This window comes from Euleptes europaea, chromosome 3 (assembly GCF_029931775.1).
Source record: "Euleptes europaea isolate rEulEur1 chromosome 3, rEulEur1.hap1, whole genome shotgun sequence".
NCBI classification, from domain to species: Eukaryota; Metazoa; Chordata; class Lepidosauria; order Squamata; family Sphaerodactylidae; genus Euleptes; species Euleptes europaea.
The window spans coordinates 99,595,985-99,608,155 of record NC_079314.1 but is presented as its reverse complement, the minus strand read 5'-3'; the positions used below and the strand labels follow the sequence as shown (position 1 = coordinate 99,608,155).

The window sequence follows — 12,171 nt, the reverse complement described above, 5'->3', positions numbered from 1 at the left end:
AACTCACAACCTGTTTGGCTCTAAAAAGCAGCTTGAGAGAGGGGCTTGATATAGAGAAGGGGGGTTAACTCTTCTCTTCCAACCCCCACCCCCGTATTATTTCCCACAGGTTGCTTTGTGTCTGTCTTCTTTCCCTTCTGAAGATTTCATTAATTTGTAGAGCAATGGTTCTCAAACCTTTTGAAGTGGGATCTACTTCTATTTATCACTTTATTTAGACTATTTATATGCTACCTTTTCTGAGATCTGCTCAAGATAGCTCATTCAGTAAAAACAAATACCCCCCCCCAAAAAAAAAAACCCATAAGAACCACCATATCTTACTCTAATTTTTTGGTCACCTTTGCAAAAAAAAAAACCACCACAATCCCACACTACTTTGTCCCTTCACTATGAAAATGCAAGAATCTCAGTCAAGGGACCCGCCTTTCACTTACAGACCAGGAGTTACCGTAACCTTCCAGAAAATGCCAGATTAGTTTGCTTTTAGAACCACCTTTATCTGTGTTCTCTCTAAAACATGCTGGGTGCTGATTATGAGCAAGAAAGGTATAAATAGAGTGTTCTTTTCCCTTTCTATTTTACACAAATGTTACACATAATAAACAAGAAACTTTTTTTTATTTCCCAAATTTCAGAAGTTACTTTGGGGCATATCTATGCTACCTATTTATATCAGTTTTATACTAGACATGTTGGAGGCTCACAGGGTCATCCAGGATACTATATAAACACTTAGAAGGTTGAACAGACCAATTTCCCCATTTCCCTCTATTTTCCTTTAACTGATGCTCAACTGTCCTCAGAACTCCATGCCTCCTACAGCATGCTCAGTCCTCAATGGTGTGTGTGGGTGTGTGTTTTTGTGGGTGGGGGGGAAGGGTCTGCCATTTTTGCAAGCAATGATTTCCTGTAAAGCTGGAGAGTCCCCAACATTATAAACTGTTACCTTGTTTGTGGATGGCCCTGTTTCACTGCCCTATTGATAGGCACTTGACCATCAATCTTACTATTAGAAGTGATTGGCTGTCATGGCTCCTGGGTGTTATGGTTTTGGTAAGCATAATGAGAATTCTCTTAACAATAACCAGTCTCCACTTCAAATTACCATTTTCAGGGGTCTTGGTAGGGCTGCCAGGTCCCTCTTCACCACCGGTGGGAGATTTTTGGGGCAGAGCCTGAGAAGGGTGGGGTTTGGGGAGGGGAGGGACTTCAATGCCATAGAGATCAATTGCCAAAGCAGCCATTTTTCTCCAGGTGATCTGATCTCTATCGGCTGGAGATCAGTTGAATTAGCAGGAGATCTCCTGCTATTACCTGGCAGTTGGCAACCCTAGGTCTTGGTGAACTGGGAGGAGCCATTAAATGTATTTAATTAACTTAAAATATTGGGAATCAGAGTGGTATACAGATGCCCACTTGAGGGAATTGTGATCACAACCAACTGTATATTTTGTTGCATGCCACATTACCGCATAGTCCTCACAATTCCATATCCAAGCTACTTGAGACTTCACAAGATAATTCACAGTTGGCATAATTTCATTGGTTATTCTTTGAAGGTACTGATAGTCAAGCAGAAGCAGAGACAGCACCCCAATATTTGCCTCTAATCTTTGACTCAGCTAACTTGACTCAATAACATTAATTTTCACAACCTCAATGCATATAAAAGCCCAGTGCCACCAGAGATAGTCATTCTTACCATACGCTGAGCTTTCTGGTGATTAGCACGAAGGATGAAGGGCTTAATCAATAGCATCCACGGAATAGAAAGCACGGCAATAATTACCAGGAAGGTCTGCACTTCTTGCTAGAAATGTTTAAAATAAATAAATAAATAATTTCAAGTTAATTGTCTTTTTAAAAAACAAAACACTGGGAAACAGCAGCACCATTTCACCCAAAAGGTCTACTGAAAGTTTGCATTCAGAATCTCAACAAATCAAGATAATATTATTTACTACACATATGCACATGTGTTATAGGATATTTTTGGAATAACAACAAAAGGAGGGGCAAACAACTTAAACTCAACCGAAATGTTAAATTCAAACTGAAAAGGTTGAGCTAAAAAATACTAAAATTACAAATTTATAAATTTGAATATGGTGCACAGTAAAGTTAAAAACATAAGGCCTATATCATAGGTGAGTCATTCACAGTCAATAAATACATGAAACTCATACACATTTGATGTAAAACCGTACAATGACCAAAGTAGGACCAAAAATGGGTGCAGTGATTGCATGGATGTTTCCTATCCAATCACTATCCCACTAGGAGGGAAAGCAATGGACAGGCGATGAGACCCATCTGAATTGTCCAGCCTGTGCGGTACTCACACCCATTCTGCAGTTTTGTGGGATAGTACCTTAGGGAAACTGATCACTCACATATGTGCGTGTTTGTGAGGGAGGCTGATGTCAACATGGTGAGGATTCTCCACATTGCTTTCATTGCCACTGTGAACACAGAGGCGTGTGCTTTAGCGACAGAGCTTCCGCACACAAAGTTTTCTGTGCACTTTCCTCGGTCAGCCCCTCATGGCTGCCATTTCCCCTGCATTTTTTTCCCACTGAGCCACCAACGAGTTACTGTAGAGCTTTAAAAAAAAATCAGTAGTTGCTAGTGCTATAGCATTATAGTGCTATAGCAGTTACTGATTTTGTTTTTAAAGCCCTCAAAAAGTCTTCTGATGGTAAAGCAGGGAAATAAGGCAGGGAAAATGGTGACTGTGAGGGGCTGTTGGCAGGGAAATGGTGCTGACATGAGCAGGGCAAGAAAACGCTCACCGTTCCTTCAAGCCAGCACCTAAAAAGAGGAGGATTACAAGATGATATCATATGGAATCTAAAAAAAAGTGCTTCAGTTTTGAAGAAAATGGCAGTTAGCTCTGGGGTGTTAGTTTGTGTGTTGCTGCAGATCCCTCTTGAGCAGATAAATAAAGTTGGCCCTTTGATTATCCCAGCTCTGGTGCCAGCTCTCATTATTATGCATCTGTGGACAGGAGGGCTACAAGTGACAAGACTCTCTATATATGTTAAACTGGTTAAAGACCGCAATGAAATTTTATGATTGTGATCATCTAAATGTGCTCAAAGACTGCTTAATTCAATACCAAATGGTTTATGATTCATTATGAGCCCCCCCACCCCCAACTCCACGACAACAGGAGATTTAAGCCGGAAGTTGCACAGAGCCAGCAAAAGGTTGACTTCACCATAGGGTTGCCAGGTCCCTCTTCGCCACTGGCAGGAGATTTTTGGGGCGGAGCCTGAGGAGGGCAGGGTTTGGGGAGGGGAGGGACTTCAATGCCATAGAGTCCAATTGCCAAAGCGGCCATTTTTCTCCAGGTGATCTGATCTCTATCGGCTGGAGATTAGTTGAATTAGCAGGAGATCTCCAGCTAGTACCTGGCAGTTGGCAACCCTGCTTCACCAGGCAATCTTGTCAGTGATGAAGACAGCATTCAACATTCCGTTCCAACATGCTCACAGGAAAAGTTTCTTCTTTCTAGTTCTCTTAAAGGTTTTTTTTCACATGTAGCAGCCCTTCCATATCCTAGTTGAATTGGTTTAAATAAGGCGAGTTTACCTCAGGCATTGACCATCTGCTACATGCTCAAAGCTTGAAGAAACTATTATGAAGCCCCTCTGCAGTCACTGGCACCAGACTCTCAGTGCTAACAGCATAATTATCTAAAGCCCAGACCTGTAGGATGTATTGCATGGCTCCATGATCTCTATCGCCCTCTGCCCCATCTCTTGGGCCAGTCTCTTTGCCACAGATTCCAAGGGCCAAAATAGACTTAGAAGGGGCAGATCTGGATAGATATCCCTTTGCAACACATTCCCATTATATTTAATATCGAAGGCTGATGTGACCTCCTAACTTAAGTCTGACCAAAGCCAGACGTTTCTAATTCTGCCGCCTAAAAGGCTTACCGGAATGCTGAAAGCTTCTGTCAAGCACATCAAGTCTACCATCTAGTGTACTCAAAAGTTGCTTTAAATTGGAGACTCGGTCTGTTGAAAGTAATTATTCTGTGGCTTCTGGGAACACTGTTATTCAGGCTAGAGACGGTGAAGTTACTGAGAGATTTCCTGAGAGACCCTTCAATTTAGAAGTTGCTACTGACATGGTTAATTACATCTGTTAGGAAAGATCTTTCTCAGTTTTCTAACAAGTGTTTTGAATTAAAGATTATTTGCTTGGCATGGGAGATGTGTACATTCCTTGCTCAGGAGTATTCTAATACATCATTTGTGGTTGCTAATCATCGTTATCGGAGCTGATTGGTTCCTGCAAGCTTCTGTATGACATTTTTTGTGTAATCTGGAGCAGAAAGTGATACGTTAATGTCTTACTTATAAATCTGTACAAAGTAGCTGGATTTTGCTCTTCTCATTAATTCTGAGACAACACTATTAAATCTCTGTATGCTTATCTATATATCTGCCTTTCATAAGGAAAGAACCTTGCACCTCTGCTTATATAAAAATGTTCTACTCTTCCAGCAGCTGGTCTGTAAACTTCCTTCTCCCCATCTTCTAGCTCCAGGAGCCATCAAAACAAACAACTAGACCTGGCCAGTGATTAGGCTTCCCAATTGCCTGGTAGGGACAGGCAAAAGCCCGCCAATCCACCAGGCTGCCTGTCGACCAGCTGAGGGTTGGCTGGCAAAAGAGCAACAGGTAGCGGGGAGGAGCGTGACGCGGACACTCTAGCAACCTCAGCCGAAACTCTTATGAAAACCATAGAGTTTCGGCGGAGATTGCTAGAGCATGCGCATCACACAGGGCGTGTCTTGCGCCTCCAGCCACGCCTCCACAAAGCCCCCGCTGGTGGAACAAAGGGACCTAGCAACCTTACCTGTGATAGGCAAGAGGCCTACAAATCTAAAGCTAAAGCTCTGTGCAATTTTGAGGAAGGTGAGCCATGAATAGGGTTGCCAGCTCCAGATTGGGAAATACCTGGAGATTTGGGGAGTGGAACTTGAAAAGGGTGGAGCTTGGAGAGGGGAGGGACTTCAGTGCCATAGAGTCCAATTGCCAAAGCGGCCATTTTCTCCAGGTGAACTGATCTCTATCGGCTGGAGATCAGTTGTAATAACAGGAGATCTCCTGCAACCACCTGGAGTTTAGTTACTACTTTAGTTACTATGGCAGCCCTAGCCATGAACTCTTCCAGTCAGGTCCACCCACATAGCTTGAACTGTTCCTGGTTATTCCACTTCCTTTTCTGCCACTATAAGGAATAGATTTGGGATTAGCTTCAGTAGTGTTGGACTAGTATCTGGAAGACCCAGGCGTGACTCTCTACTTGTGCCATGGAAGCTCTCTGAGTGACCTTGGACTAGTCACACTTTCTCAGCCTAACCTACCTCACAGGGTTGCTGTGGGGGTAAAATGGAGGAGAGGTGAATGATGTACTGCTTTGGGTCCTCACTGGGGAGAAAGGCAGGGTACAAATTATGAATTAAATAAATAAATAATGACATAAGAGAAGCTCTCCTGGAGCAGACCAGTGGCATCCATCTAGGCCGTCCTTCTGTTCCAACCAGTTGCCCTGGAGAGCCAGGAAAAGAAATGGAAACCAAGGCCTTCCTCCTAACACTGGTAGTTAGAGATTTGCTGCCTCTGAATGTGGAGCTCCCCTTTAGTTACTATGGCTACTAGTCAACCAGTGGGTCAGTTGAAGGGAGGCAGAAATGAATGTAAGCACAGATGGTCCAGAGCCAGCAGAAGAGCGGATTTTCCTGGTTGCTCATACTACTGAGCGAGCATGACTCTGAAACTTTCATGTGAGCCAGTTTGCTATGCATGAAAGGCCACCTCCTTGCCTGTAGGGTATGTCTTGAACACCAGGCCATTGGTGGCTACGGCACAGCTATGTTGTAATTTCAGTAATCGCTCTCTCTCTTCATACTCCAAGTCTCCATGGAGCACTATCATGTGATGATTCCTATCTGAGAGATTTGATCTACATAGTAATCAACCTTGACCTTTTCTATTATCATCCCTCCCATCTATCCCTTTAATCACAGTGAACATTCTTAGAATCAACAGTTGCTTGCGAGCAGGAGCAAAAGTACCAGTGTAAATTGTGAAGGCAAATCCAGAAATGCCATCCTGCAGTAATTTGAAATTCAAAACAAGCAGTGAGTGGGTGCTAATTTTGTTTACACCCCTAGAGGCGCATTCTGACTCAGCTGAAATTATCAGACTCATGCAGGTAGACACATGAATCCTTATCAATGGGTCACACTTAATTACAGTCTCAACCTGGAGGAGGAAAACAAGGGGGAAGTGGCTGAATGTGTTTGTTATTCTAACCACAGAACAACTTTAGAGATAAGAGCCACTGGATGAGCAGCAGTCAACCAACCATTGCCTTCCAGTTAGCTAACTGTGGCCCTGCTCTTCATTCCCGAGGAACTGTGGAATAACTTGAAGCGATCAGCACTGGCATAGAGAAATGAACAGAAAAAAATGGCTGGCTGGTTGGGACAGACTCGCAGAATTATGAACATTCTGGAACAATAGCCAACCTTCATTCCTGAATCTTCTCAAACAGTATCTCTCTATCACAAAGTAAGTACGACCACACACAATGGGGTATGTGGACAGGATGAAGTAAGGGGCCGTTGATACTCAAAATCACAAATCACAAAATCACACAAGATTGGAAGAGACCACAAGAGCCATCCAGTACAACCCCCTGCCATGCAGGATCCCACAATCAAAGCGCTCCCAACAGATGGCCATCCAACCTCTGCTTAAAGACCTCCAAAGACGGGGACTCCACCCTGCCCCCCCAGGCAGCGCATTCTACCGTCGAACTGCCCTCACCGTCAGAAAGTTCTTCCTAATGTTTAGGTGGAATAGTTTTTCTCTTAGTTTAAATCCATTACTCCGTGTCCTAGTCTCTGAAGCAACAGAGAACAAGCTTGTTCCCTCATTAACATGGCATCCCTTCAAATATTTAAATATGGCTATCATGTCACCCCTTAACCTTCTCTTCTCTAGACTAAACAAACCCAGCTCCTTAAGTCTCTCCTCATAGGGCATGGATTCCAGACCTTTGACCATTCTGGTCACTCTCCTCTGGACACGCTCAATCAATTTATTTCACAGGGGAAAGTCACATCAAGGTGACTTATTCTGTGAAACAAATTGTATCAAACTATTCTCAGTTTCTTGGCCCTAGATCGTTATTACCACCAGGTGACCTTTTCCTGTATTTTTTTAACTTGCTTTCCCCGTGGTTCTGCATGATGAACCTGACATATAACCACATAGAATCCAGTCACTAAAACACAGAGACAATGTAATGTTACATTTCCTATCTCAGTCTCATTGTATGCAGTAACACTCATAAAAACACACTTTCTTTGGGGAATGTCACTCCGTGGCAACATTTCCCCTGCAAAATCCCTCACGTACATTCAGTCTGGGTTGACTGAAATATACCTCCCTAAGGTTAATACTTAACAGAAGATGAAAAGTCCATACCTGATGCTGATATAAGGGGAGGTTTGTCTCATCATTGTAACTAAACAGGAACATATTGATAAAGTGGATAAGGATGCTTGGAGTAGTTTGGGCCACTCTGGCATCATACTTGCACCACTTGAAAATAATCATAAAAACCAGGTAACCGAACAGGGAGAGGATGAAGATCATCTCTGGGATGAACTGGAGGACGATGTTTATGGTTTTCTTGAAATAACTGGAAGAAGGAAAAACATTAATGTGGATTCTATGAGCTGTGCAAGCAAAGAAGAAAAAGAAAGGTAGAGTTGTAAGAGTCCACCATTTTTTTTAGCTTGCGTTGATATAGTGATAAAAAGTGAAAATAGGGTTCTGACAATGTACAGAATCAGATTTGCTGAAGGAAGTCTTTAAAAATGGCTCACCAAAAAAAATCTGGACAATGCTGAAATTGGTATGGATGACCAGATGGAGACCCTCATTCAGTTGAATTCACTGCATCAAGAAGTATCCTACAGGGTCATGTACAATGTTATCATGTAGTGAATAAGAGATGCAACACAGACCTGGGAAATCCCCAGTTCAAATCTCACCTCTACCATAATCTAATTAGGTGGCTTTAGGCAACCCACTCCCACTCAGCCTCAGGTCCCCATATGGGGTTAACAATAGTTGCCTACCTTATAGGGGTATTATAAAATCTACTGAAAGTATGTGAAGCACTGTGAATGCTTAAAACACTATGTGAATGTAATTATTATGAGAAAAGACTATCACTTACACAACTTTTTAAAAGTTCAGTACTGACACTATTTAATCTCATTCTGATTTAAATAAATTCAATAAATTCAATTCATTAAATTCCATTTTCTCTCCATTTTTAGCAATGGTTTCCTTTTTATACCTGGTGTGCGTTGCAGCTTCCCCCCCCCCACACACACACACACACACTATGTTCTCATGTGACTCTTAGGCCCACCCTATTTGAATTTTTTTGTAATTTTGAGGAGCATGGGTAACCCAGCAATGCATATAAATAATGAAATACATATTCTTAAAACCTTTAAAAAACTCCATGTATTTGCAAACACCTCTGATGATCCCTTCCCCACTTCTAAAAGGCAGGGTGAGCTATGGCTGATTCTCTCTTCTTCTTTTTTTAACTACTACGAGTAACACTGAATAGGAATAACATGATACCTTTAACAACCTTTTTAAAAAAAACTCCTCGTATTTGCAGAGCCTCCAACAATCTTCTCCCCACAGTCTACAGGTTAAGTAATTTTCTTTTGCTGCACTAACTGCTCCAAGGGACTTGTGGTAATCAACAGATTAAAAGAGGAACTGATTAGCACCTCAGCAAAGTCCTGCATTAATGCCGTATCCCCTTCAGACACAAGAAACTGTTTGTGCAGATAGGAAATATTATTTTACAGGTTTAAAATAGAGCAGATTATTTTTATTTATTTATTTTTGGTGGCTAGAACAGTCTGTTAATAGTCTGTACACAAATAGTAGAGTCCAACATCACACGGAAACATGAAAAAACCTGCATCAGTCAGGTGGCTGAAATGTGGGAAATCCTGGTTTAGAAGCAGCCCTAGTTGGAATGTTCACTGATCTAATTATAGCCAGTTGGGACTTTGGAACCTTGATACACGATAATATTAAAAATATAGGAATATTATGTGAATAGAACCATATATGGTTATCTAGACAGAGTTCTGAGAGTTAAGGTATGGTAAATCTTGAAGTGTGGGAACTGCGATTCTCTCAGGTCATGTTCTTTTTTTAAAAAGATCAGTTAAAGTTCTAGTATGCTCTGAACATAATGTGTGTGATAGGTCTCTTCAGAATGCCTCTATTTTCCTCCCAATAAAAGTTTAATTGGTAGCTTGGCAAGTTTTACCTGAACTTCATGGCGCTAACTAAAATATTTGTGAGGAACAGGCTCACACCATACAGTTATATTCCATCTTTCCTCTAAGAAGGATAAGTAGCATACCAGACAAAGAAATTTCATTTTACTTTACAACAGACCTCTGAGGATGATTAGGCCATTGGAATGTTACTCATCCAAGGCCACCTAGGTGCCATGTTATGGCCATTACTTTATATGGGCTTGCAAATACTTGTGATGGGCAAAACTAGGCATCTCTGAAAAATTCCTCCATTCCTTCTGTTAGCAGGAAGGGATTATTGGAGTGAGTGACTCAGCATGCCTGGACATCGGGGACACTAATTCACTCTAAGTGTGTATAAGTGTTAACTCTCAAATGGGGTGTTCCTCTCTTTGTCTGAACCGGAGAGCTGCCCTCTGACCCCTCCTCCTTCTCTCTCTGCAGCCATTGTTCTTTGTATCACTTTCCACATGAACTGCAATGGAGACAGATGTTTTTGCAGGCCTCTCCTGTAGAAACAAATATCTCATACTTGCATACATGTGATGCCAGAATAGCTGGCCATTTGTGTTAGAGAAATGTACTCTTTCTTTCTTTCTTTCTTTCTTTCTTTCTTTCTTTCTTTCTTTCTTTCTTTCTTTCTTTCTTTCTTTCTTTCTTTCAACTGCAACAAGAATGTGAACATAATCTACTTGATTAAATGTAACTTTTACTTTTTTGCAATTTACTTATTGGGAGGATTATTTACTGCACTCAATATCATGCTTCCATGACTGGACAAAACTCTGCTATATTAACCAAATATACCCAATAGGGATGCACAGAGGAAAGTGTCCTGCTGTTTCCCCCGCCTCTTTTTGGAGAGATCTGAGCGTTCAATTCCCGAGGAAAAAAGCCTTCAGAGCAACCTCCCTGTCATACACTGGAGAAATGTTGTTCTCTGCTGCAGGGCCAGGGTCTCTTGAAGAAGAGATCAGAACCTCTCCACAGTTGAGCTTTGGGCTCAGTTGTCTAACCAAGAGGTCAGGCCTAAGTAAGGCTAAATGCTAAGACAAGAAAGCAAGTCAAGTCTGTCTCAAATAGAGAATCTGAACAGCTAAAGCAAGTGTGGGTTTAGGAGATGTTAGCAGGACAGACAAGCTAGGGAAAACCTTCCAGGGTCAGGAAGCACAGTTGGAAGAGGTAGGAGCAGGGCTAGGAGTACAGCCTGTGAGCTGAAATAGTCAACTAACAGGAAGGGAGAGCTCTACAGGGACAGGAAAGAGCCGTGGCAAAGCATGATGGGAAGGTTTAGAGCAAGCTAAAAAAGCTACTTGGGTCCAAGTATGTCTCTGGTTTCCTGAAGAGAAGTGGCGGCCCAAGGAGCAGAGGCCACCCAGGGCCTGTAACTATAACAACCCATAGTAAACCCCAGGCTACAGCTGGGGGTTCAGTACCCTGAATGGTTGGTTAGAGGAAAATACAATGAAATGGCTAGAATCACAAATAAGTCACATTGAGCTGGTGACAGGAAGGTGGTCTGTGACATTTCAAGGTAAAATAGGATATCAGTTCAAGACATGGCTTGTGGCAGTATATCATCAGCAACATTTTCAGTCATGGGGTAGCAAAACTTACATGTGATTGAAGAGGCTGAGAATAACGCCAAAGACCATGTGTGTAATCCCCATGACAACAGACATCTTCATTTTGAAAGAATTCAAGAATGTCAGCTTGTTCTTAGCAATGTTCCATACCTTGGGAAACAAATAAGGAAGTGAGAAATGAAGGGACTTTCGAAGTTATCTGGTCATAGAGAAAGCATAATCCCACCCAGTTTCACAGAAATGCCATCTACCTTATCCAAATCAATTACAAAATTCTTCAGTAGGACTACACCAACAAACTGAGCCAGATTGCAGCTTTCTGTGGCTGGGAAACTGCTGTTCATCCAAGAATGTCAAAGGAACACATTAGCATTTTGACAAATAAGGAAAATAAGGCACCAGACAATCAAACGGATTTAAAATTCCACCCATCACTGAGTTGGGCAAACCCATAAGGGCTGGAGAAGGACACCACACATAATCGGCATGGAGCATCACTCAGGGAGACCTTGCACAAAAAGTATAACTTCCCCCCACTTCTTATCACTAGTTGATTGAGGGCTGTTTCCTAAACTCAGCAAGAATGAAACAATAATTTGTCTGGTGTGTTCCATGACAGCTGGCCTTGGGTTAAATATCTGATTGCTCCACTTGGTGTGTGTGTGTGTGTGTGTGTGTGTGTGTGTGTGTGTGGGGATAACCCCTCCCTACACATACAAAAACAAGATTTCAGGAAAGAGGGTTCAGCCTAGTTTTCTGTATACAAGGAAGGGAGTTTTTTTGGGGGGGGGAGCTCAAGCATGCAATTTTCCACCTTTACCCTGAAGCGGATTGTGGAGGGGCTGTGGCTCAGTTTGTAGAGCTTGTGCATGGCATGCAGAAGGTCCCAGGTTCAATCCCCGGCATCTCCAGTTAAAAGGACTAGGCAAGTAGGTGATGTGAAAGACCCCTGCCTGAGACCCTGGGGAGCCGCTGCCGGCTCTGAGTAGACAATACTGAGTTTGATGGACCCAGGGTCTGATTCAATATAAGGCAGCTTCATGTATTCATGTAGCGAAGATTTTTGCTGAATGCTGAGATGAATTTATGGCCTTAGTATCTTGCAACAAAAGTTACTACGTGTGAATTTTTGAACTTTTTATTGTAACAGCACTGATTTTTTGGGGGGTCACTATTCATGCTACATTC

At 42.3% G+C, this 12,171-nt stretch overlaps 1 protein-coding gene across 1 annotated transcript in view; it reads right to left on the bottom strand.

Annotated features, from left to right (window-relative positions):
* The window catches only part of ATP6V0A4 (ATPase H+ transporting V0 subunit a4), a 67,393-nt gene that overhangs the window by 7,918 nt on the left and 47,304 nt on the right, over nucleotides 1-12,171 (bottom strand). The window contains exons 15-17 of the mRNA XM_056845787.1: nucleotides 11,015-11,133; nucleotides 7,518-7,734; nucleotides 1,706-1,813 (exon numbers count right to left, since the gene is read on the bottom strand). Of these exons, the coding sequence (XP_056701765.1) occupies nucleotides 1,706-1,813; nucleotides 7,518-7,734; nucleotides 11,015-11,133 (444 nt within the window). The remainder of the gene's footprint in view (nucleotides 1-1,705; nucleotides 1,814-7,517; nucleotides 7,735-11,014; nucleotides 11,134-12,171) is intronic.